The sequence below is a fragment of the Pyrgilauda ruficollis genome, unplaced genomic scaffold (assembly GCF_017590135.1).
Source record: "Pyrgilauda ruficollis isolate IOZ18807 unplaced genomic scaffold, ASM1759013v1 scaffold47, whole genome shotgun sequence".
NCBI lineage: Eukaryota > Metazoa > Chordata > Aves > Passeriformes > Passeridae > Pyrgilauda > Pyrgilauda ruficollis.
The window spans coordinates 5,402,758-5,425,612 of record NW_024526266.1 but is presented as its reverse complement, the minus strand read 5'-3'; the positions used below and the strand labels follow the sequence as shown (position 1 = coordinate 5,425,612).

The following is a 22,855-nucleotide window of genomic DNA, read 5'->3' as shown; positions in this document are numbered from 1 at the left end:
AGACAGGGGGTGGCACAGTGGAACCAAGCCAGGCAGGACATCCAGCAGGTATGGAAAGGATTGACCACCTCCCCTAGGACATCACTGGGATGCTGCCTTAACAAAACCATTCAGGCTGGCATCTGATTGAGGAAAATGGCCAAGCCAAAGCAGAAGAGGATGAGCCCAGGCCTGGAAAGGGGAGTATCCAAGGGGAGGCACATCCAAACAGCAGGCTGAACAGGCAGCTTGGTTAATCTGCCACGGTGGATTAACTCTTGCACCAATGCACAGAAGAGGCTTGGAGCCTGCAAGCACCTACACACATGATTAACTCCTCCAGCACCTCCTCAGCACAACCTTCTCTGAAATGTCTCCTACCCAAAGGTAGCTGGCTGAATGAAAAGAACAGCCAGTACTATCTCACCTGTTTTCAGTCCTGGGAATCCTCTGGCTTTGAATAAATCTTGTAACAATGTGGGCAAATCATGGCAAAGGTAACATTGCATATTTTGAGTAAGCTGCCTTCCAGTCTCTCTGCATGCTCCACAGCTTTGAGGGCAGAAGGGTGTTACCCACATTCACCTCCCCTGACCATGTGTCAGTTTGCCTTGTGGACAGCCCCAGTCTTCCTGCTAGTGAAGCTCTGCTTCCATCACCTGCTTGGATGCCCCACACTCAGCTCACTTATCCCTCTCAACAGGAGACCTTCCAGCCCTCAGCTCCCTCACACTTGCCTGCACCTTGCTGGTAATGAACTCCCCAGAGCTCTGTGTTTCATTCCTTAGGGTCTGGAATCATGCCAGAGAGGCTGATCTCTCTCCCATTTTTAATAACTCACTAATAAACAATGAAGTAAAAATTACACACAAATTATTTCTTTTGCTGCTGCAAAGCAGGCTGAATGTGAATTTACTCGGAGAGAATGTAACCAACACGCAAGACATCCCAAAGAGATGCTGAGAGATCTAGAAAACCACATCATGTTACTGAAATCATTCCCAGTAATGGCCTAGCTGAAGTGACAATCTCCCAAATGCTGGAAGTCAGCATTTCAGCTTGTTGAAACTTCACATGGCAACCTGGAAGCCTCGCTGTTGCATCCTTGAAGGAAGCCACTAGACAGAGATGAAGGTTTAAAAAGCAGCAGCAAGGAAAGGTCCAAACATCTACTTCCAGGAAGAGGAGGGGGGATCATAGGAGCATTTCCATTTTATGATTGTATTGCAGCTTCAAAGAAGGAATAGCAAATAAATGGTTGGAATTTCTTTTGAAGTAGATGATAAAGACCAGAATCATGTCATTACTTTTAAATCACAATCTCTTCATATTATTCTAGGAGTTTTGCAGAAACAGCTAGAACTGTATTGTTCAGAAAAAACACACTGCACAAGCCTAGAAATAGCACATTTTCTGTCTCCAGTCCTATCTGTCCACTCCTCCTCTCATACTTCCCTTATGAAAAGGGAGAAGACCCCATATGCACAGAAGATGAAATACAAATTAAGCTTGCCAAGCTGTACAGATACTACAAACTGTGATGACTGCCTTTGCCAGAAAACACAATGAGCCTCCTTTGTGCTCCCAGACACAAGGAACAAACAGAAAAATCTCAGATCTTGTCTTTTGGGGTTGGGAAGTGAAAGGAAATTAGGAAATATAAACAGACACAATATGCAAGCCACCAAGCCATGCTCCTTTGCCATCAGGGCATAATAACCCAACACATTTCATAAACTCTGAAAACACCAAACATCACGTGGCTTGCAGAATGCTGCACTCCTAAAGGCTGCTCATTTCCGAGTTGGATTTTAAACCCATCATGCCTAAGAAGGCCCCTGTGCCTGGGAGTTGAAAAAGATGAAGTGAAATATTACATTCTTGGCAATATAAGATGAATGAAGGGTCACACTGCAGGAACAGAGGAGTCAGCCAGGCCAGCCAGTGCACTCTCCACCCTGGCTCCAAACAGCTCCCCAGCACATCACAACATCCCCAGCCATGGGTTCACCAGCCTGGAGGAGCTGCCCAGGGCTCTGAGCCTCTGTGCAAACTCAGCAGAGTCTAATCCAAGAGACAAGAATGAATTCTAGATAAAGATCTGTAAGTGAGGAATGAAAGCAGGATAAGCTCAGAGATACTGCTGGGACGGAGCAGAAATCCTGGCCACTGGAAACCAGGGATGGCAAATTAACACTGCTTTAGGAGCTCTCCCTTTCCAGAGTGGAGTCCAAATCAGTCCAGGGGCTGAACCTTACAAGCACTTGTCTTTAATTGATACAAGCACTTTATAAAGGGTCATTATTTATACTTTGTCCTGCCTTACAGTTTAGTGGTTTTTTCACTACCACCCCCCAAGAAATGTCTTGCAGAGCTGCAATCCCAGCTGACAGTCCATCTGGGATACAGAAAAAGGGATAAACAAGGATTTGCAAACTACTTTTTCTTAAGAAAGTCTTCCCTGTAAGCACCTAAAAAACAGCACCAACTACAAAAGAAATGAGCAAAAGGAAATAATAAGCAGAAGTATCAATAACATAGGAGGAAGAGCAGAGTCCCCTCTAAGTACAGGAGAAATACCTGTAAATATGAAAAGAAAGTAGAATATAACCAAAACAGCCAGAGGGATCCCACAATTCCCACCCACAAGCCATTTGTATTCCTGTACAAGGATTTCCTCACTGTTCAACATGTATTCTGTACCTTGCTGCACGTGGAGCAGCCATGAAAAGCAGCACCCAGAGGGGATGCCCAAGCAGAGTTTGTCACAAATATCATCAGAGATAGCAGGAACTGAACATGCCAGCACTGCTTCTCTATGTACAGAACAAAAATCAATAACCCAAGAGACCTGTGTGACTCCAAAGCCATAAAAACAAAGCTTTTTTTCACACATAAATAGGGTGAGGGCTTTAGCCTTCTTTAACAATAAACAATAATTTGGCTGGGGCACCAGTTTCTTTTAACAAAAATGTTTGCTTTTTTTTTTTTTTTTTTTTTTTTAAACAATGATGGCTGAGGGTATGACAAATGCTTTCCTTCCTTAGCTGTAGACAGTGACCCATTCGGGCCCAGAGGAGCAGAGAAAGGCACTATTTCAAGGGGTGCTGTGCATGTATAATTGATGGAAAATCAAATCCTGCAGCTCCTACTGCTGGAAAAAATAATAGAGCAGGGGGGACAGGACCCTGCAGAGCCCATGAAGTTCAGACATTTGCTGAGAAGGAAAATCAGGCCCCCAACCTTCAGAAAATAATCTAAAGACATTTGCTGCTTATATACAAAAGCCCACAAGTTAAAGCAAAAGCAATATCTGAAATCAGCTGTTCTGGAAACACTACAACACTGAGTAAGCAGGTGTTCTACTATAAAAAACACCTTACCCTAATTTCAAATTCATGTCTTATAGTAACTTGCCCAAATGTAATTTCAAGCCTGTAAGGAAGTTCCAGAGTTAGTACTGCAGCTCTATAAACCTTGTCTCATTGAATCAAGCTTCTCTGCTGTCAGCTTTCAAAGGTTTTAATTTTCTGCTGCAATTTCTACACACTTAAAACTAACCAGTTTAAAAAGCTAGAAACCATCACTTTCTATTTTAATAGCTGAAGACTTCCCACACTGTCCTGCCTAAATGAGGCTTCTTTCTTCTCGTGAGAGCACTGATTGTACACAAAGAGACTTGAAATAGCCCATTTAATGCCAGTTTTCATGCACTGGAGGATTAAAGTCATAATAAACTGTTTGAATAGTCTAATCTATCACAAAGCACAGGCTACAGTCTCTCACCTGGTAATTTCTGCATAGTTCTGCTACATTTTGGTAAACTAGAAACATACAGTTTTGGGTTTCTAAACACAGCCTCCAGCAGATTAAAATACTACCCTATCACTGCATTAGCCCAGCAGTGAAGTGCAGTTATGGTTCAAAACACAGCCCTTTCCAGCCAGCTCCACCTCAGCCTCTGGGCCTGCTCATACCATCTTTCATCCAAAGTGCAACACCCTCAAAATCCCACTCCTGCCTAGGAATTTGCAGAACGTGGTCCAGCTACGAACTTTGCCTTGGTTAAATTACACTTTTCTCACTTCTCAAAAAGCCAGACCGAATTAATTCCTTTACTGCCCTTCCATTAATCCTTTCCAACCTTTCAACCATCTCCCACCTGTGATGGTGGTATAAGTGGTGCCAACACATTTCATTAAACTCTGAATTGTGATCTGTAACTTATCTGTCCTTCAATGACCAGCAGCAGATAGCAACACTTAGCTGCCAATAACCTAACAACTTTTCCATGATTCATTACCCTCTATTTCCAAAGGCCAAAAAATGGAATGGTTTGCATGTAACCAAAATCAAACCGACCTGAGGTACAGGAATTGGTACTTCTTACTAAACCTAACCCCTGCAACAGGAAGAAACTGAAATTATGTCTTTTGGCTTAACAATAATTACAGCAGCTAAAGCAAAATGTCACCTTAATATAATCACTGATTTTTAACACTTGATATTAGTTCAGCATGAGGAAAAATCTCAGTCCTTTGGAACTGGTGGTGAATAAATGAAAGGGGTGATCCCAAAGTAACATTAACAGGGGCATTATTTGTCCCATAAACTGTGAAGATATTTTAGAAGGGCTGTAAAGCTGAGCTACAGCAACTGACAGAAGATGTAATTACATAAGCAGCTGCATTCCAAATTTTGCTGGGATCTGCAATTTCCTGCAATTAAGGAGGAATGTGGAATGTATACATCTCCAATCTTATGCATTTTGAAGCAAGACATCCACCATCAGAATGCTGGCTCCCGGTGCACCCATTGTCATTCCAAAACATACTGACAGGGAAGCCAGGGAGAAGCTGGTTACCTATCTTACCTAGGAACAGATCTGATAACTAAAAATACAGTTTTAATACCCAGAACACCCTTAGCTGCATCTGAGGAGAAGAGCTGGCACTGCTGCTCCCTGCTTCAATTAAACATTAGATACTGCAGAGCACTTCCTAAGCCTTCAGATCAGCATCCACACTGTTCTCTCCAAAGAAAAGATGGTGAGGAAGCACAGTAATGGGAAGCTAGATGTTAATTAAATCATTTGACTCAGATAATTTCATAACAAGGAGTGACCTGATCTTGTCAGGATGGATAACATATTTTCTTGGGGTTTGCTTGGCTTGTTTTGGGAGCATTTCACTTTGGTTTTTCTTTAAGATAATCCAATAGCTCTGTACTTAAGACTCATGTCTCTAAATTGGAGTCAGAAAAGTCAATTTAGCTCAAGGTAAAGGAAAAGGATACAGGATTAAGAAAAGAGAACAACATGAATATTTTCAGGGTCTTTACCAGAAGATTACAAATACCCCACCGAGTATCAATGCAAAGGCACACAGCTGATCAAAGCACTGCCTGTGTGCTGAGCCTACAAAGAACCACAGCCCAGGCAAAGCCCAGGGGAGATGAATCCCCTGGGGCCTGAGAGCAGCTGAGCTCTGTGAGAGCTGCAGGGTGGCAGAGCTGCTGGGCTCAGGGCTGCCCCAGCTCTGCCCTGCCCTGCAGCTGCAGGGGCAGCTCCTGCAGAGAGCCTGGGATGGATCCCCAAGGGAGGACCTGAGGCAAACAGCCCAGACTGCTGAGAGCCTCATCACACCCATCCCTCCTCCACACAGCTATAAAAGGTATCCCGGCTCAGGGGAGACCTTCTCACTCTCTAAAACTCCCCAAAAGGAGGTGGTAGCAGGGGGGGATCAGCCTCTTCTCCCAGGGAAGAAGCAACAGGACAAGAGAAAATGGCCTCAAGCTGTGCCAGGGGAGGACTAGGTTGGATATCAGGGAAAATTTCTTCACTTAAAAGGTTGACAAATGCTGGAACAGGCTGCCCAGGGAAATGGCTGAGTCACCATCCCCAAGGAATTTAAACAGACATGTAGATGTGGCAGTAAGTGACATAGTTTAGTGTTGGATTTGTCAGTGCTGGCTTTGACTCCATGATCTTGGCAGGTTTTTCCCAATCTAAAGGATTCTATGATTCCATGATTCTGTTCCATAATATTTTCTGTACTCTCAGTTTCTGATTTTTTGGCATATGTACTTTACTTCCCAGTGGTTAACTTTTGAGGAGAACAACTGAAATCAAAGGGGAATAAAAAACAGGAGTCAAAAATGTAATCAGCAACCCTGCAGATCCAGACAAGGACAGGTCTTAAAATAATAAATGGTCTTCAAAGAAATTTCTGCACCACCTCAGCTCACCTGAAGAGGATGCCAGCACAAAGAGAGCAGACACAAAACTTCAGCAAGAGCATCCAAGCTGACCAGAATCCCTGTGCTCTGGAGGCAGGAGCTCACCTAAACCTCCTCAGCTCCTTGCCCAGATGTGCACGCCTGCCACTCAGGACAGCCTCTGCCCTGAGAAGGGGGCCAGCATCAGCAAACTTGCAGACTCTTTGCCAGCAACTGCAAGGAGACAGTCCAGACTTGTGAAAGGCCCATGTGCCACACAATTCTGAATGCACACCACAGGAAATAAGAGAAAAAAAACCTGTTTTCTTCTCCAAATTAGAAATCTTGAGCATTTTACAGTAATTTTAAAAGTTCCATTCTACCATTCCAGCCTTTTAAAATGTGTTTCTTTTTAACTACGTTTTTATCTCTAGCCTTTCCCAAACCTTTGAATTCCATTAGAAGATCACAGAAATTAAAGTAGGAATAGGCACATACTGAACATATATGATATGAAAACCAGAATACGTCAGTGTAAGTAATTTAGACACGTGCAAAAAGGCTGCAGTGCTACTCTGAAAAAGACCCTGACAACTACAAATTACAAAGGAAGGCAACAGACAAGTATTGCTTTGGATAATAAATTGCTCACTTACTTTTCAATTTGTTCTACCAAACTTTTATCTTGGGCAGCAGAGACAAACACTGATGATAGATCATCTCAGATCCAAGTGCCCTGCATAGGCTTGGAGGGTCCCACTTTCATTTTAGGATATTTGTATCACTGCACAACATGAAAGTAGCCACTTCAGAAAGAGTGCTGCTTGTGCCCTGCACTTCTCTGCATCATCCTACTTCAAGAAAACAGGATATGAAACTTGAAATTCAAGCAATGGGGTCCTTGTATGGACAGCCAACAAAAGCAATGTTCATACGAACCACTCCTAAAATAACAGGGATGAGAGGAAGGTATTACCACCTAGGCATACAAATTTTCAGAAAAGGGTTTTTCTTACCCAAGAATTACAGACAAAAGGAAAGCCCCAAAAACCCCCATGACTTGTAGGGAATTTGTTCACTCCCAAACTGGTTTTGTTCCCAGTTAGAAAATACTCCCTTGCCCCTTCCAGGGGATTTGCATGACCACTGCAGAACCTCCCCCAGCAGCCAGCCCTGCAGCTCCTGGCCCAGCTTTTGGGATCCAGAGCAGTAAAGGTCATTCCAGCAACACAATCCAAACACAGCTACAGCAGGAGGAAAAGGAACTTTAACTCCCAGGTGGAGATTTTTCTACAGAAGACACTTTCAGAGGTTCAGTGCAGTCATTTTCCAAAGCAGTGCTCTTACAAGACATTCAGCAGGGTCTATTATCTCGCAGTGTGAGGGAGAGGAGCAGCTGTAGGTGGGTGTGAGGTGCCTGGATGGCCCCTGTGACTCCTACAGCAGCCAAAGGCCAGGCCCTACAGCCAGCCTGCAAAGGGAGACAGCCAAACAGCTCTCAGGGCTTAGAGAGAGCCTGTACAATGAAGAAAAACAGTGAGTTTGGAGCTCAGAAGAGTACTAAGGTGTTATTTAGATGCATTTCTGGCTGGAGAGAAGATACGTGACAACACTAAATTACAGATGTACTTTTATGTCAGCTCTTCCACAAGCACAAGGGACAAAGACAGAAACAAGGTGGATATTTTCTTCTCTTATGATCAAGTACCTTGATTTCAGGCAGGCAACTGAGAGAACAAGGCCAAGGTTTCAAGAACAAAGGAAACAAAGTTCAGCTTTGAACGCCTGGATGCAAAGAATTCTTCTAAAAGCACCTCTGTCAACTCACCAAAAACAAAAACCCAAAAAGAACCCAAGCAGTGCTGCAAAGCACTCAGTGACCCCAGCTCCTGCTGGCAGAGGTGAACCCATCCCCACAGTCTGCCTGGAGCTGCAAAGCCAGCCAGGTACCTCCTGGAAGCTCCTGTCCTCAGAACCCGCCCTGAAAGGTGCAATAAAACACACGAATGGGTGGAGCTGTCGAAAATGAGCCTCTGGCTGGGAGGTTTAACACGGCCTCTGCCAGCCGGAATTCGCTGTGACCCCAAGGTGCTGCCCTTGTGGAGGATGTGTGCTGTTGTGGCTCACCACTTGCAAGACAAAATCCAGCAACTCTGTGGTTTCTGGTGCCTCCAATCCCACCCATCAGCCCCGAAGCTTTTCAAAAAATCAGTGCTGGGGACCTGTGCTTCCATATCTTGTGCATCTGAGTCCTGCAGACATTCCTAGTATTCATCCTTGTTTTATTGTGTGCTTTAACTGTGAGAGCCTAAGTGCTATACTTATTTCTTAAAAATGCACTAAAACATTTACAGTGGCTACAAAACAGTGGCTTCTCTCATTGCAATGGGGTTTTTTTTACACTGTATCGTTAAATAAAGCTCATCTGAAATTTACTGGAGTATAATTCTCCAGCTGCATTTATTACATGTTTCATTGCCTTGGTCAGTATCCAACGTCTTCGTAAATAATGCAAGTACAATATTAACTCTGGTTATTTATTGTACTTTAACTGATCCTGTCACCTGAGCAAACATTCTGCATTTTGGCAAGGAAGGGAAAGCAGCATCTTCTGGGAAGCAAGAAAAACTTTCACCCACGCTTCCTTCAAACCCCAGAGTTCTGCACACAGAACAGGAGACAGCACTCGAGTTTTTCATGTTCCCCTCCTCCCCAAGGAGCTGCAGTCTTTTAGCCTACATAAGCCCCATGAAAAATGTCAGGCTAGGTAATTTATTTCCAGTTACAGTTTTTTTTGTGTGTTTGAAATCAGTTTGCTGATTTAGCCACTGGTACACAGAGTGCCTCTGTGTCTCACACAGCTCGTCGCTCTTTCAGCAATCTGCACAAAAAGTTCCATCTGCAAACGAAGAATAAACACTTATCTTTCCAACCCTTTGTATGCTGCAAGCTCAACATTGACTATTCAAGCCCGGGCAGCCTACACAGAGTTCTCAGAAGCGAGCAAGAGTCTTTCAATCTTCCAGTTCTGCTTATGTACAGTAACTTTTCACATGCACTCCAGCCCTAAACAGGCCAACCTGGGACTTCAGGTCTAAAGATCCTGCAGGTCTTAGATCCTGCTGTCAAAAGGAGAACCAGGTGCACAGGGGTGATTCCCTTTTTCCTTCCATCATGAGAGAGTACCCTGCCTTCCACCACCAATCACCTGGATCACTACATGCACTTAGCACAAACAAGCAGCCTCGGCTCTCCTGCTAGGAATGTTGATGAGTGAGGAACAAACCAATGCAAGGAAAGCCAAGAGCAAATGTAAAGATCAGTATTTAGTTCCTTCTGTTTACAGCAGCTTCATGTTTTCTAATGGCCTAAATCTGCTAGAGCCACAGCAATTCCACCAGCAGCAAATTTAATCCTACATTTAACTAAGAACTGCACAGAAGAGCCAGCAGACTTGTCCCTCCCTGCCCTCCTCCTGTCCGTGTCCCCATGCTGCCTTTGATGGATGTTTTGGTGGATCTCTGTGGCTTCCCACCCTAGCCAGGCATCTGGGCCCAGCCAACCACGCACTTCCAAAAGCTGCTCTTGTGGTCTTGCTAGTTCTTCAATTCCTTTTCGCATGAGGAGCTCCACTGACAGCTGCTCAGTGCTCCAGATGGAGGTTTGCAAATACAAAGTGGAGCACAGAAGCGTTCTGGGACCAGGAAAGGGAATTGCTGACTGAGGAAATACACCAGCACTGAGCCATTCCCCACCACTCCTCCACTTCCTCCACCCCAGACAGCAGGGATAATTAACTGCTCACTACACTAACATCTTCATATTAGCAAAAAGCCCAGGGAACTGGAATGAACAGCAGCAACAGCAAAGATGAAATGGGAACAGTGTGCTCACAAAAAAAAAAAAAAAAAAAAAAAAAAAAAAAAAAAAAAAAAACCAGAAAAAAGTAAACCACATCAAAAAAAGGTATTTTTGACAAGCCTCAGAGAGTTCTTCAGTGAGAGCTCAGCTGTAGCTTTGCCACAAATCCCTGCTTTAAGGCAGGGGAAACACAACCCAGCCCTGCACCAGTGCAGGAAGGAACTCAGCCTGGCCCCTCACCATTTCCATGCTGCAGAAGGCAATAAGACTTATCTTTTCCTAGCAGTGGATACTGGGGACCCACAGCTCCTCACCCCCCTCTCCAATCATTATGAGGCATAAAGAAAAGCTTTGGAAGTGCATTTTTCTGGCTGATAAAATTCAACTCAGTCTTGGTAAGAGAAACCAAAAAAACCCGACCACAAACAGAAGTAGGACTATGTTCCAGCATCAGCTTCTGGAGCTGCTTCCCTACTCCAAATATTGAAGCCTTAAATCAAAATGAATCAAAAACCATTTACTCTTTTATAAATGTAAGAACCTTAGAAGAAAGATCTCTTTGTAGACTCTACGAGGTCTCTGGCAGTGTGCTGTGATGAGCTGGTAATGGCAAAATGTTTAGGTGAACATTTGGGATGTTCTCTCTTGGGATGGAGTGAAAGTGCCTCTGTGTTTCAGTCCCCACCACCTTCACCTGACTGGGTGCTCCAGGCCATTCCTGCCACCCCTGCATCCCACCCTGTCCCCCAGGAAGAGAAAACAAAACATCCCTGTCCTGTCCAGCCCCTCCCCAACCCACTGTGAATCCAAAGGGCATCTCTTCCAACATGGGGCAGCCCTGCATCCTCCCATCCCTATCCAGGAGACAACTGCAAGGGTTTGGGAAGGCTGGAGATTACTGAATGGAGGGGAGGAGATGGATCAGGAGAAAAATACAGAAACAAAGACAAAATGCACATAATCCAGTGCCCTCCCACTGTGATTATGGAGGTCTGGTCCAGGTCAGGGACTGCAGTCTCACCTGGGCACTCAGACATACCACCAGCCAAGCAAGCACAGCCACGGGAATTTCTGGCTGGAATTCTGGTGTGGAAAGAGCCTGTTCTAGCTCACATTAACGGCTCCAAGCCCTCCTGGTCTGTGCCTCAGAGGTGTATGCATGAACTCCATCCCAGTCATACCACCATCTCAAAGGAGTCTGGCTTGCTTTTAAATGCAAGAGAACACAGAGGGTCCCAGGATACAATATCCCAAGTTTCAGCAAAAGCTGGGAATGGTACAAGCATGATGAAACTGAACCAATTACCATTTGGAGTCAAACACTCTGCATTCCAGCTTGTGGATGCCATATGTTTTAACACAGACTGAAATCAAATCCTCCCCTCTAATAGAGGAGCAGGTAACAGAATATTCAGAAAGGAAAAAGCAAACAAACAAGTTCTCTTCTGAGATTAGGAGGTTTCATCTTTTACAGTTAAGTTTGTTTCTGAGAGGAGAAATGTTCTTAAAAGCTTAACCATTTCCCTCCCCTTTTTGATCATTTCCAGATCCCCAAAATGTCACCAAAGAAATGATTATTTGCCCAGTACTGCACAGAAAAGAGCAAAGCTAACAGAAAGAAAGCCCCATATTCAGATCACACCTCTGTCATGTGCCTTTTCTCCTCCAAGGTGCTGAACACACTGCTGCCTAGAGATGGGTATCAGTTAAAATGTCCTATTAATCAGGGTTTCACAAATCACCCAAATCCCATGGCAGCATTCAAATGTCTTCTAGTGAATGTCCCTGAAAGGTTAAATCATTTCAGGGTCATTCCAAGCACATAACCAAAGAAACAGCTGGGGATAGGCAGAAACAAACAAAAGAAAACAAGGAAATAAAAAAAAAATAAAACAAAAGAAAAGCAGCAAAATATTTTTTTTAATTTTAAGAGACTTAAGATTGATCGTTTTAACTACCAGAATCATGGTGTGCAAATGACCAAACTTGCAACAAATAGATTCATTCCCCCTGAAACCACATCCTGAATTGTGAGAAATTACATTCAGTGGTGCAAACCAGGCATTGTGGCATAGCAATGACTTTAACCCATCTGAAACACCTCTGCACAGTCCAACTGAATCAACTGCAGCCTTTCCTAAATGAAAGACACTTCAACAGGTTTTCAAGCCCAATCCACAGTCTTAGAGCAGGATGAGTAATTTTCTCTAGGTTCACCCATCATGAAAACCAAGGAGCATCAGAAGAACATAAAAAGTGCTTCCTCCTGCTTCATTGTGACACCCCTCTCCATTCTCTCCTCTTCTTATGCAAGGAGCCCAGCAAGTTTCCTCAGAGAAACCCTTTCACAACTTGGGTCATCACTGCAACCCCTCCCTGTTCCTTTCCAGCTCAAACACTTTTTATTTTAATTTATGAATAGCATTCCAGAAACAGATGGGAATTATTTAAGTTTTGCTTTTTTTCTGCTTCCATACCAGCTTTAGGATCCAATTTACTGTTTCTGACCGCTGACCTTTCCACAGAGCTCACTCACGTGACAATCCAAAGAAACACGTGTAAAATTATGATGCTCCTTCAGATGTGTTAGCCTGGATTTATCTCCATGCAGTTTTTCTGATGTTTTACCACTTCACTGCTCGGCACAAGGACCCTCAATAATCCTTCACTGCTGCTTCTAGGGATTCAGTCTCCTGTCTCCTCCTCGCCATGCTGCCCTGTATTGGTTTTGCCTGGCCTGGTTTTTGGCTCCACCAGTGACCACCTCCACCAACCCATCCCAGCCACCTCCTCCCAGCTTCCTGCTGCTGTTTGCTCAAGGGGGAGAGGAACAGAGCCACGTGGGCACTTTATTTTTGCTGAACACCTTTTCAGGGCCTTCACCAAACGCCATTTGCAAATGCGATTAGCAGCATCAGTGCAGCCGCCCCTGCCCACACGCTCACCGGTCCCTGCTGAGAGCTCCAGCAGATTCCAGTCCTCATTCCTCCCTGCAGGAACTGTGCTGTCTCTCCCCCTCTGCATCACATTTCAGCACTCAATTCTGCTGCTCAGAACAGCTCCTACCCCGTTGCCTGGCACAGACATCAGGCCTACCGGCAACAACAGACACAAACACTCTGCGGATTATCAGGTTCTTTGTCAAGTACAAGGTAGTGGACATAAGAGCTGTAATAAACTGTGCTGGCCCTCAGCTGGGCATGCCTGTAGGAGCCAAGATAATTTCCAGATGTCTCAGTACTGCAAGATACAAAGTTAGCGATAATGGCTTCAGCTACTGCTGTGCCTTCTCTTTGTTTGATTAAAAAATAATACAGAAGGAAAGATTTGATAAGCTTATTTCTCCAGGGAAAAGAAGGGGTCAGAAACATACACATGATAGAGGAGTCTGCATTCAGCAAGCATCCTGGCTGTGGGGAAAAAAGGACAGACCACAGGAAGAAAGCATCACACAAGCAGCAGCACTATGCAAAGCAAGGCTTGATATAAAGAGGATTGATGGAGAGTCATCTGACCCCAATCATTCAAAAAAATGCTGTCATGTAGCATTACAAAACAATTCTGTTTCAGGACATATGTAGAAAAGAAGGCATTTGTGGTAAACCAGCCTTTTAACAACACACTTAAGATGCACTCCATTTATCACAGTCACAAACTCATATGACGTCCAGAGAATCTCAGAAACACTGGAATGCGACCAACCATTATTCAAATCCAATCAGTGCATCTATTTGAAAGAAGAAATCATCAGTTAAATCTTTCTGGACTTAAACCCTGAATTTAAGTATTAAAAAAAAAAATCAGTGTGATATTATGTAGTAATTACATATCCTCTGATCAGAGAGAGACATGGTTCTCCCAGGAAATCCTGGGAAGCTGTGTAGAAGCTATGGAAAACTTAGAATTCAAACAATTATTGTCTCTCTTTCTGTAACTATTGTTTATAGATATGGTTCTCCAGAGTGTGCTATTCATAGTTCACCAAGAGTGTGAGAGAAGATTCCTAAAGGCCAGTCAGGTCTTAGGCCCACCATTGTTTCTATAAGAAGTGTAGATTTCTAATAAAAAAGAGTCTTTCATGCCTTCTGATGATGGAGTCTCTGCATCACCTTTGGCTGTCCCCGATACCCCTTCAGTGATAATTGTGTTGCATGGATGATCCACGCAACACAACTGAGTGTGTTGCATGGATCATCCCTTCTGGAATCACAGGATAACATTATGTAACACCTAACATCATATATATTGTCCCATATAAGAGAAGTCAGAGCATATCTTGCTTTAGAAATCAAGCACTGGAAATTTTATTTTTAGAATTCGAGGTCTGAGTGGTCCTGCAACAGTCATGTCCATTTTGTCCAGGAACAACCAAATCTGATGATTCTAGAGATCTGCCTAGTCCGGTACCACATCACTGACAGTGAGTGACAGCGGGTGCCCAGAGAAGATTCTAAGACAAATGTAAATACATGGATATGCTTCCTCAGAATATTCCCCTGCAATGATTTGTTCTCCCACTAACTCATAAGGTTGCAATTTGTATCTGCATATTTTATAGTCTTTGATGGGTTTCAACTCCCAAGAACGTGTACAGCAGATTTCAAATCTGTGTACGCTGCTTATACGCACAGTGCCCTGTGGGAAGAAGTTTTGTACTCTATGTGAAGCAGCAGCTCCTTGTGCCTTCCCTAGCCAACTGATCCTAATTAGTTCCTGGTGCTTAAGGTGGAAGAGAGCAATTAGCTCTCCACACACTTTTTCCATGCCAGACGCCTTTTGAACTCTTGGGTTGATACTTTTTGATCTGACAACCTGCCACTTTCCGTTTTGTCAGCCGATCTGCAATCCTGTCTACCAACACGCCCATCTAAAACCACACACTCCCCTCCATCCTGAAAAGAAAAGAAATCAAATACTCTGGGCTAAAAAAACCCTCTCCTGATTTAAGACAGACACAAAGTGGTGATACAGCAATTTTATTACGGCTCTGTCGTCCCAACTGTTTCTTTCACTTTTTCTCCCTCCACAGGTATTGTAGATTCTCTGGTAGCCTTCTCTCCACTTGCTGCCTGGAAAGAATCACTAGTTTTTTATGCCTGCATCTTCATTGTTCTCCTTGTGCCAGGATGTTGATACTCAGATTCACCTTCCACATCTACATTACCTAAACCTCCTTTATTTATGCCCACCATCGGGTGCTTCCCAGTGTCTCCCCATCCTTGTACAGCAAATACCAGGCACACTTCCTTCATATCACCTGCTTTCCTCCACAGCCAGCCTCCCACTGCCAGTCTGTTCTGCCATCAAATCTTGTGCTCAGTCTCTTCCCTCACTTCACAGGTTTCAAATTCCTCTTCTTCCTTCCCCCATCAGACATTTCAAAGACTCCTAAATCAATGAAAGATTACAAGCTCTGGCTTCTTTCCCTGTAAATACTTCATTTTCTCACTGTGACCATTACTGCTGCATCCATCCCCTCTGGGGGCTGCCATGATTCCTCCTCTTTCTCTTTTCTCCTCTCCTCTGCAGTGCCTATGCTTTGAAGCCAGCCCTTCCAGGAGAACACTTGTTTTGTTTGTCCTCTCCAGGACAGATGCCGAATTTGTGTTTGAAAGAGCACTGGGCATGCTGTGGGCACAAAGCCCCAAGGATCTGCAGCCCTGGCACCGTGACTGCTGCAAGGGTGGCACAGAGCAGCCACAGGGCCCTGCCCTAAGATGGGCCATGGTCAGAGAGCTGAAAAATGCAGGATCCTGAACATCTCCAGAGGTCATGAACAGCACCCAAGGCCTTACCTTCTCCCACCACGCAGCCTTTCGCTGAGCGACGAGCTGATGCAGATGCTGCTGGAGAGCCAGCAGGTCTCTGGATAATCTGTCCATTTGCCCAGTCAGCTTGTCAGCCCAGGGGCAGCAGGAGGTCACCTCTGGCAGCCTTTTCTCCACATGAGCATCCGGAGACTCGCACATATTTCCCTCTTCAGCGATACCATCCAACACAGTTTCCTAAACAAAAAACAATAGAAGATACTTTTCAGCAGAAGCTAAAATGGTTCCCCCCATCCTCCTGGTAATTCATAGCTAGGAATTCACTGCTGCCATCTCAATATACAGTTGCTCCACCATTTCAGAGTTATTTTAAGAGAGAACCCCCTCAGTTCACTATAACATATTTCCAAGTTAACAGAAAACTTATGTTGCTAACCTAGCTTATTTTAGAAAGCACTGCACAGTCAGCTACTCTCCACTGCACTAAAGCATAAAGTAATGCTCCTGAGATGGAGGTGATCAGCACTGCAGCAGCTCTAGATATGCCCAACCTCTCAAATTCTGAGCTTGGACGCACTTCTAGGGCTTTTTGTAATAAAGTGATGACCAGGGAGGTACATGCTTACACTGTTCAGGAGAGCCCCACCTGCTCTAACACCCACAGGGTCCCTTGTGCCCATGGAAAACTCCACAAGGTGAGAAACATCCAGGGATCCCTGCTCCAGACTGGTCAGGAGATGACAGCTCTGCTTGACCATGACCATCTAGCTGGTTTATTAATTAACTGTGCAACTGCCTTCCAAGGTAGCAACTGGTATTTCAAATACTCAAGAAAAAAACAAAAAACAAAAGCATTTAAACAAAACATTCAGAGCCCATCTATACACTCTGGTGCACAGACTGTGAAGAAACACACATTTTTCAAGCCTGAATAGCACAGCATAACTAAAGGACATAGGCCTCATTCCCAGAATATTAAATATTTATTTCCATACTGTTATCAAGAAGACATTCAATAGGAGAGGTCATAATCTCTTTTAAGGACATAATTTGCATCCAAAATTATCTTTAGCAATTGAAGAAGTAATTTAGAAATGCTGGCAGGAAATTCAGCAGTTGAGCAGCGTGGTCTATACATGAGCAAGGAAAAGCCAAGTGCATAATTACTGGCACAGCAGCAGCACTGCTGGAGGAGACTCAGAGAGCCTGAAGTCACCAGTGTCACACTGCTGAAGTCAAGCGCCGTGTCACAAACTAGAAACACAAGTCCCAGTGATAGAAGAGTGCTGACTGTAATGCTGACATGCAGGTGAGGCACTTGAAGTTAAACACAGACAAACGGGAGGGAAAGTCCCAGATGAGAGCAGCAACAAACATCAAAAGCTCGAATGAATGGCCTACAAGGACACATAAAGACATCAAAACTTTAGCTTAGCCTAGAAACAGGGACTGGGAAGGCAGTGACATGCTAGCTGCCTTCACTTATATAAATGATTGCTATAAAGAGGATGGGAAATTTTATTTTTTCTCATCTTTCTTTCTTTTCTCAGAAGGTAGGTTAAAAACTCTGGCTTAATTCAGAGCAAGAGATTCTTAGACTCATGCAAGAAAAAGCTTCATAAGACAGCTCAGCTAAGAATGGCACAGAACATCCTGCAAAAGCTCCTTTCTAAGCAAGCACTGGTGCTGGGAATGGCACAAAGCAGCACTGAGGACAGCAGCTCCTGCTGCCCCATAGCCCAGCTCATGGGAATACAGACATGGCAGGGACATGGACAGGATAACAAACTGCAAGGAATAAAAGCTTTGGCTTTTTGGGGTTTGGGGTTCTTCTGTTCATGTCTTATTTTGAAGTTGATTAAACGACAGAATTGTAAAGTAACACTGACATTCAGACAATGTTCTCAGGCACATGGTGGGATTTTTGGGCTGTCTTGTGCAGGACCAGGAGTTGGACTCCATGGTCCTTGTGGGTCCCTTCCAGCTGAGGATATTCTGTGATTCCTACAGTCCCTGCAGTAAGGTCACGCTCTGTTGTGTTCCTGCTCACCACCAGCAGGCAGAGCTGGCAGCAGCTGGGCAAGAACCACCCCATCCATCAGATCAGCAAAGCAAAACACAAGTTTGGTAGAAAGAGAAAACTACTGTCTTTTCTAAGCATATCTCATCCCCATACATCCCACTGCATCCAGGAACTACCACCATCCTCAGTGAAACAAAAGAAGAAGGCAAATTCACCATCCAGCACACTGAGTAGCTTAAAAAGATGTTGCTGGTCAGTTTTCAAGTATTTCTTTAGAACTTAACTCCAGAAAGCAGGCTAACGCTCTTCAACATCAAACATCAACATCTTCAATGTCAAAGGCAAATGTTTTGGCAGATACACAGAAATAATTGCAGTTATATTTTATCTCCTGGGAACCAGGCCTGTGTTAATGTTGATGCTTTCCAAAAAGCCCTAAGATGGTAAACATGTAAAGCAAAAACCATTAGAGAACTAATGGAAATTGGAAGTACTCTTCGAGACAGGTGAGGTAATTTCACACTGCCCTTTGCCTTGCTTTTAGTGTAGAAAAAGGCACATGGGCAATTAGCAGTCAGCTCAAGTGATTCTCAAAATTCTGTAAGCTCATAGAGCTAATGTGGTGTGCTAAAGAATTATTTCAGCAACACTGAATGGGCAGAAGTTGTAGAGAGAAGTGAGATGGATGGCATCGTTTGCACTCACTTGAGAAATCCTAAGATGCACAGAGAAAGGGTTATTGATTTTCTTATGATCATTCAACACAGTTCAAGGGGAAATCAGCAATGTCAACACACTGTTTGGCTGGGGAAAAATGAAGTTGTTTTCAATATCAGCTGCCTGCAAATTTAGTTGTTCTCAAGACTATAATAAAGCTTAGAGGCCCTCTTCTGAAAAGCCATTTAATTTTACAAAAATGTGCAACTGCTACGTTTAAAAACTATTAAAAAAGATGAAGATCAGACCTTTTCATTTGTGTTAACTATATGAAATTCTTCCATTCTGCCCTGCAATTCCTCAGCTTAGCTGGGTGAGTCCTACTGAAGAAAACAGGAATGAAAGAGAACTATGAAAACACTCCTTACTTTACCGAGACTTTTATTTTCCTTTTTCTCAAGTGCTGTTGAACAGATGGTTTGCAACATTTAATTCTGTAGGACTTATGGGCCTTTGGGAGTAGCCAGCTATGTTAAAGTCAAGAAAGATGCACTCCTCAAAATCAGTTTGATTTGTTACCATCCACTGCCAGTAAACTGGTTCCAGTTGCTTCCATTCCAGAAAGGCTTCCAGCTGCGCCGTCTCAGACTCCAGGAGCTGTAACAGCTACAGGAGAGGAGACAAAAGAAAGGAAATCAGGTAACCTTGGCCACTTGAGAACTACATGAAATGTGTGCTTAGCCTGAGGTATAAAAAGAGTGTGAGTGGTACATGGACAACAATGGGTGGCTTTACAAGAACATTTTAAAAACAGACGGGGAAATGTGAAATAAAACGCTTCTCCCAGTAGCACTGATTTATGCCTCACCCCAAATGTACCAATTTAATTGGCTTTTCCACACATAAATGTGAGTTTCCTATTGTTTTGAGGGAACAAAGAGACACAGTTCTGATAGACATGCTTAGGGAATGACCAGCTTCAAATCTTCTATGCTTCTTGACCACCAAAATAAGCTGTTTCTCCAAAAGTATTTTTCCCTGTCCATCCCTTCACTCTGAAAGAGCATGGAAGAGCTCTCTCTAAAATGTTATATATTTCATAAACTGTATCATCTGCTGTATGAGGAATCCCTCCCTTTGCCTGAGAGCACTCAAAGGAGAGATGCTGCATTATAGGTACACAAATTATAATTTTTTCACAAATATATGCATGATACACATGCATGCACACACATATATTGTAAAGGAGACATTCCAAGACTAAATATTTACATATCAGTAAAAAAAAAAACCTCTTGTAAAGAATGATAAGGTGAACAAATCAGAGCTCACAAGCTTTAACAATTTTGGTCCTGACCATACCTTTGAAATGAACAATTTTGACACCAAAGGCAACTTCTTAAGATGACCACAATGAGTGTAGGGCCTTGAGGAGAATGATAAAGACCAGACCAGTACCAGCTAAATCCTTTTTATGAATTACATTTTATACAGACAACTATCTTCTGCTAGCTTTTTTTGCTTTAGTTACTTAGTACATAACATAATTTAAGTAAATGCAAAGCATGAGTTGACTTTGCAATTTTATTATGCAGATATTACTTGAAGATAAAGGAACCAAAGAAAGGAAACCACTTTGCAAGAGTAACTGCTGGAAATTGTATGCAGCTTGCTCTAAAACACTGCTGGATCCAAAATACAATTATTACACATTTGCTCACACACCAGACACTTGGCATTACACTTAATGATTCTGCTAGTTTCAAGCTCAGCTGGGATATAAAAGGTGGAAGAATGGCTTTCTGTCCCTCTTTTTCTTTCCTCCTTTTTTTTTTCCTTAGGTACATCTACAGCACAAATGGCTTACATTATGGAATCTGAGGCTTGCAAGAAAACCCAGCCAAAAAGTTGATTAAATATTCAGGCAACAGGGAAGTTACTTGACTTTAAAGGAGCTCTATAATGTGGTCACGAGCTGCGTGTGACTGCAGTATGAATATGTCTTATTACAGCTAAAGAGGCCTGAATGTTGGGATGGAGAGTTTTTCATTCTGAGCCTTCAAAAAAAAGAGTGATCTTAATAAAAACACAGTCATCATCTTAATTCTCACCAGAATGTTAGATGCACCATATGCCACTTGCTTTCACAGCACAACTGAAAGGATATGGTTCTGAAACTTCACCAAACCTCTACAGATCTGCTGCAGTTAACTGACCTTAACAACAATCAAAGCTTCCTGAGCAGTCTCCTAATCTCAAACCCTTTGGGATCTTTTGTATTTGGGTGCTGCTGTTGCCTTTTTTTTTTTTTTTAACTGCTTCATTAGTTATAAAAAACCCGAGCAGCTTGTGTGAAGCATTCATCTGACTCACCCACTTAGAGCATCCTCACCTTTCACTGAGGTATTAACACCCTCAGAAACAGCCGGCCAGCAACTGTGTGCTGGATTGCTTCAGCCATAAATCAGTAATGGGATGACTGCAGCAGCCCTTGGAGGACAGTTTCCAGCAGAGCTGGAATACACCGTGGCAGCCTCAGGCAGGCCTGCAATAGCCAACATTTGAGTTTCCACCCTGAGGGACTTTAGGCAATGCTCCTGAATGCCAATATCCTCTGCCATCCCTGTTTTACAGGCCTTGCAAGGCTCTGATGTTATTGCAGCATGGAGAATAAAGCAGAATGCAATAAAAAAATAATGTACTACAAATATCCTTGAGATACCTTAGCAAAAATCATAAAAACAAGTAAATGTTCAAGGTTGGGAAGGGACAATGGATTGTATGTCTGTGTGCCTTGAATTAGGTCACAGACAGGGTCCACGTGTCCCAGGGGTGACAGGTTTTCACTCAGACATGCCTACCTTTAGGAATGAACTTTTCTGTCAGGCAGCTTCCTTTCCCCAGCCTCATCCTTTGCACGAGCTTCTTCTCATGAAAGAGCATTTCATGTTCCTTAACAAACTCTGCTTTTTGGGACTTTGAGGCTGCAATTGTGCACATTTTCTTAGGTCACATATCACAGAGCTGGTATTTCAGAAACCAAAGCACAAATTGTGCCTTTGCATTCCCCCAAACACGGCACTGAAGAATCAAAACTATTCTGTGCCAATTCCCAATCACCCAGTGCAAGAGGACAACTAAACTGGGGCACCACAACACAGCACCACTTCTTGTTCATTTACTACCAACAGGAGTTCACACACATGCCACGAGCAGTTCCACCTCTGATGCTATACAAACCTCTCAAAACATAAAACAAATTCCCAAGCTGCAACTAAAGCTGCCAGCCCATTTTCAGTGAACTGAGGACCCGATATCACACCTCCTAATGAAATTTAAAGACTGAAGCCTGTAGAAGAGCATCAATTTTGTTTCATGAAAAAAGTGAAGCAGCGAGTCAAAAAAGTGCCTCACGTGGGTATCTAAGTGATGCTTAAGGATAATGCCTGAAAATTGTGTTTCCCTCTACACAAAATTAAGACAACCAAATCCATTTCCTTCATTCTTCTGGAGGAAGTTATTGCTCTAAAACATTTACACTGACTGAAAAAGTAATGACAAATTCAAATTGCTAATCTCTGTGGAGAGGCAATTCCATAATGAATGCTGAGAGCAAAAGCTTTGCAGGAACAACTTCTTTGAGCCATGGTAAAGAAACCACCCCTGGTGCAAGCAACAGCTTTGCTACAGAGGGTAAACTGTGCCTAGCTGAGCTGGCTCAGAGCAGGCTGCCAGGAAAGCCCAGTGTCATGCAGGAGGATGCTAACTCTGTAAAGAGCATGCCTTGCTTCCTCCAGCACGTGGCTGTGACCTCCAAAGGCAAACATGCAGCCCCCAGCACAGATCACAGACCTCAGGAAACAGTGGGAGCTTCAGCAGCAGAAGGTGACGAGAGCACTGAGGGGGTTTTGGACACTTCCCTGAAAATACTCAAAAGCCATCTGCAGGGAGGTCAGACTAGGTGGTCTCCAGTGGTCCTTTCCAACCCTGCCCATCCTGTGATACTCAACAAGAGGCTGAAGTTGAATCGTCCTCAGCGTCCCTAAGTGTAATTTGTATGTTGTTTAAACATATTTGCAATTACTTTTTCTGTAGAGATATTAATCTCTTTCATATTATTTATCACCATATTAGAAAAATCATTAGTGCCTGTAGACTGTTACGGAAATCAATATTTAATAAATTTGCAGCATAATGCACCCTTTTCACAGGCTCAGTTCCAGAGAGCTCCCCGCAACAAGTATTTAATCTCTGATGCCCACAGTTCATAATTCAACATCCATAGCACTGGCAAAACTATTTTTAATCAAAAATTGCTCTGCCTAAATGTTCAGAAAATAATTTTATTGTT

At 43.4% G+C, this 22,855-nt stretch overlaps 1 protein-coding gene across 1 annotated transcript in view; it reads right to left on the bottom strand.

The window, feature by feature from the left end:
- TEDC1 (tubulin epsilon and delta complex 1) overlaps positions 1 to 22,855 on the bottom strand; it is a 67,748-nt gene that overhangs the window by 5,113 nt on the left and 39,780 nt on the right. The window contains exons 6-7 of the mRNA XM_041479079.1: positions 19,084 to 19,170; positions 15,852 to 16,061 (exon numbers count right to left, since the gene is read on the bottom strand). Coding sequence (XP_041335013.1) covers positions 15,852 to 16,061; positions 19,084 to 19,170 — 297 coding nt within the window. The remainder of the gene's footprint in view (positions 1 to 15,851; positions 16,062 to 19,083; positions 19,171 to 22,855) is intronic.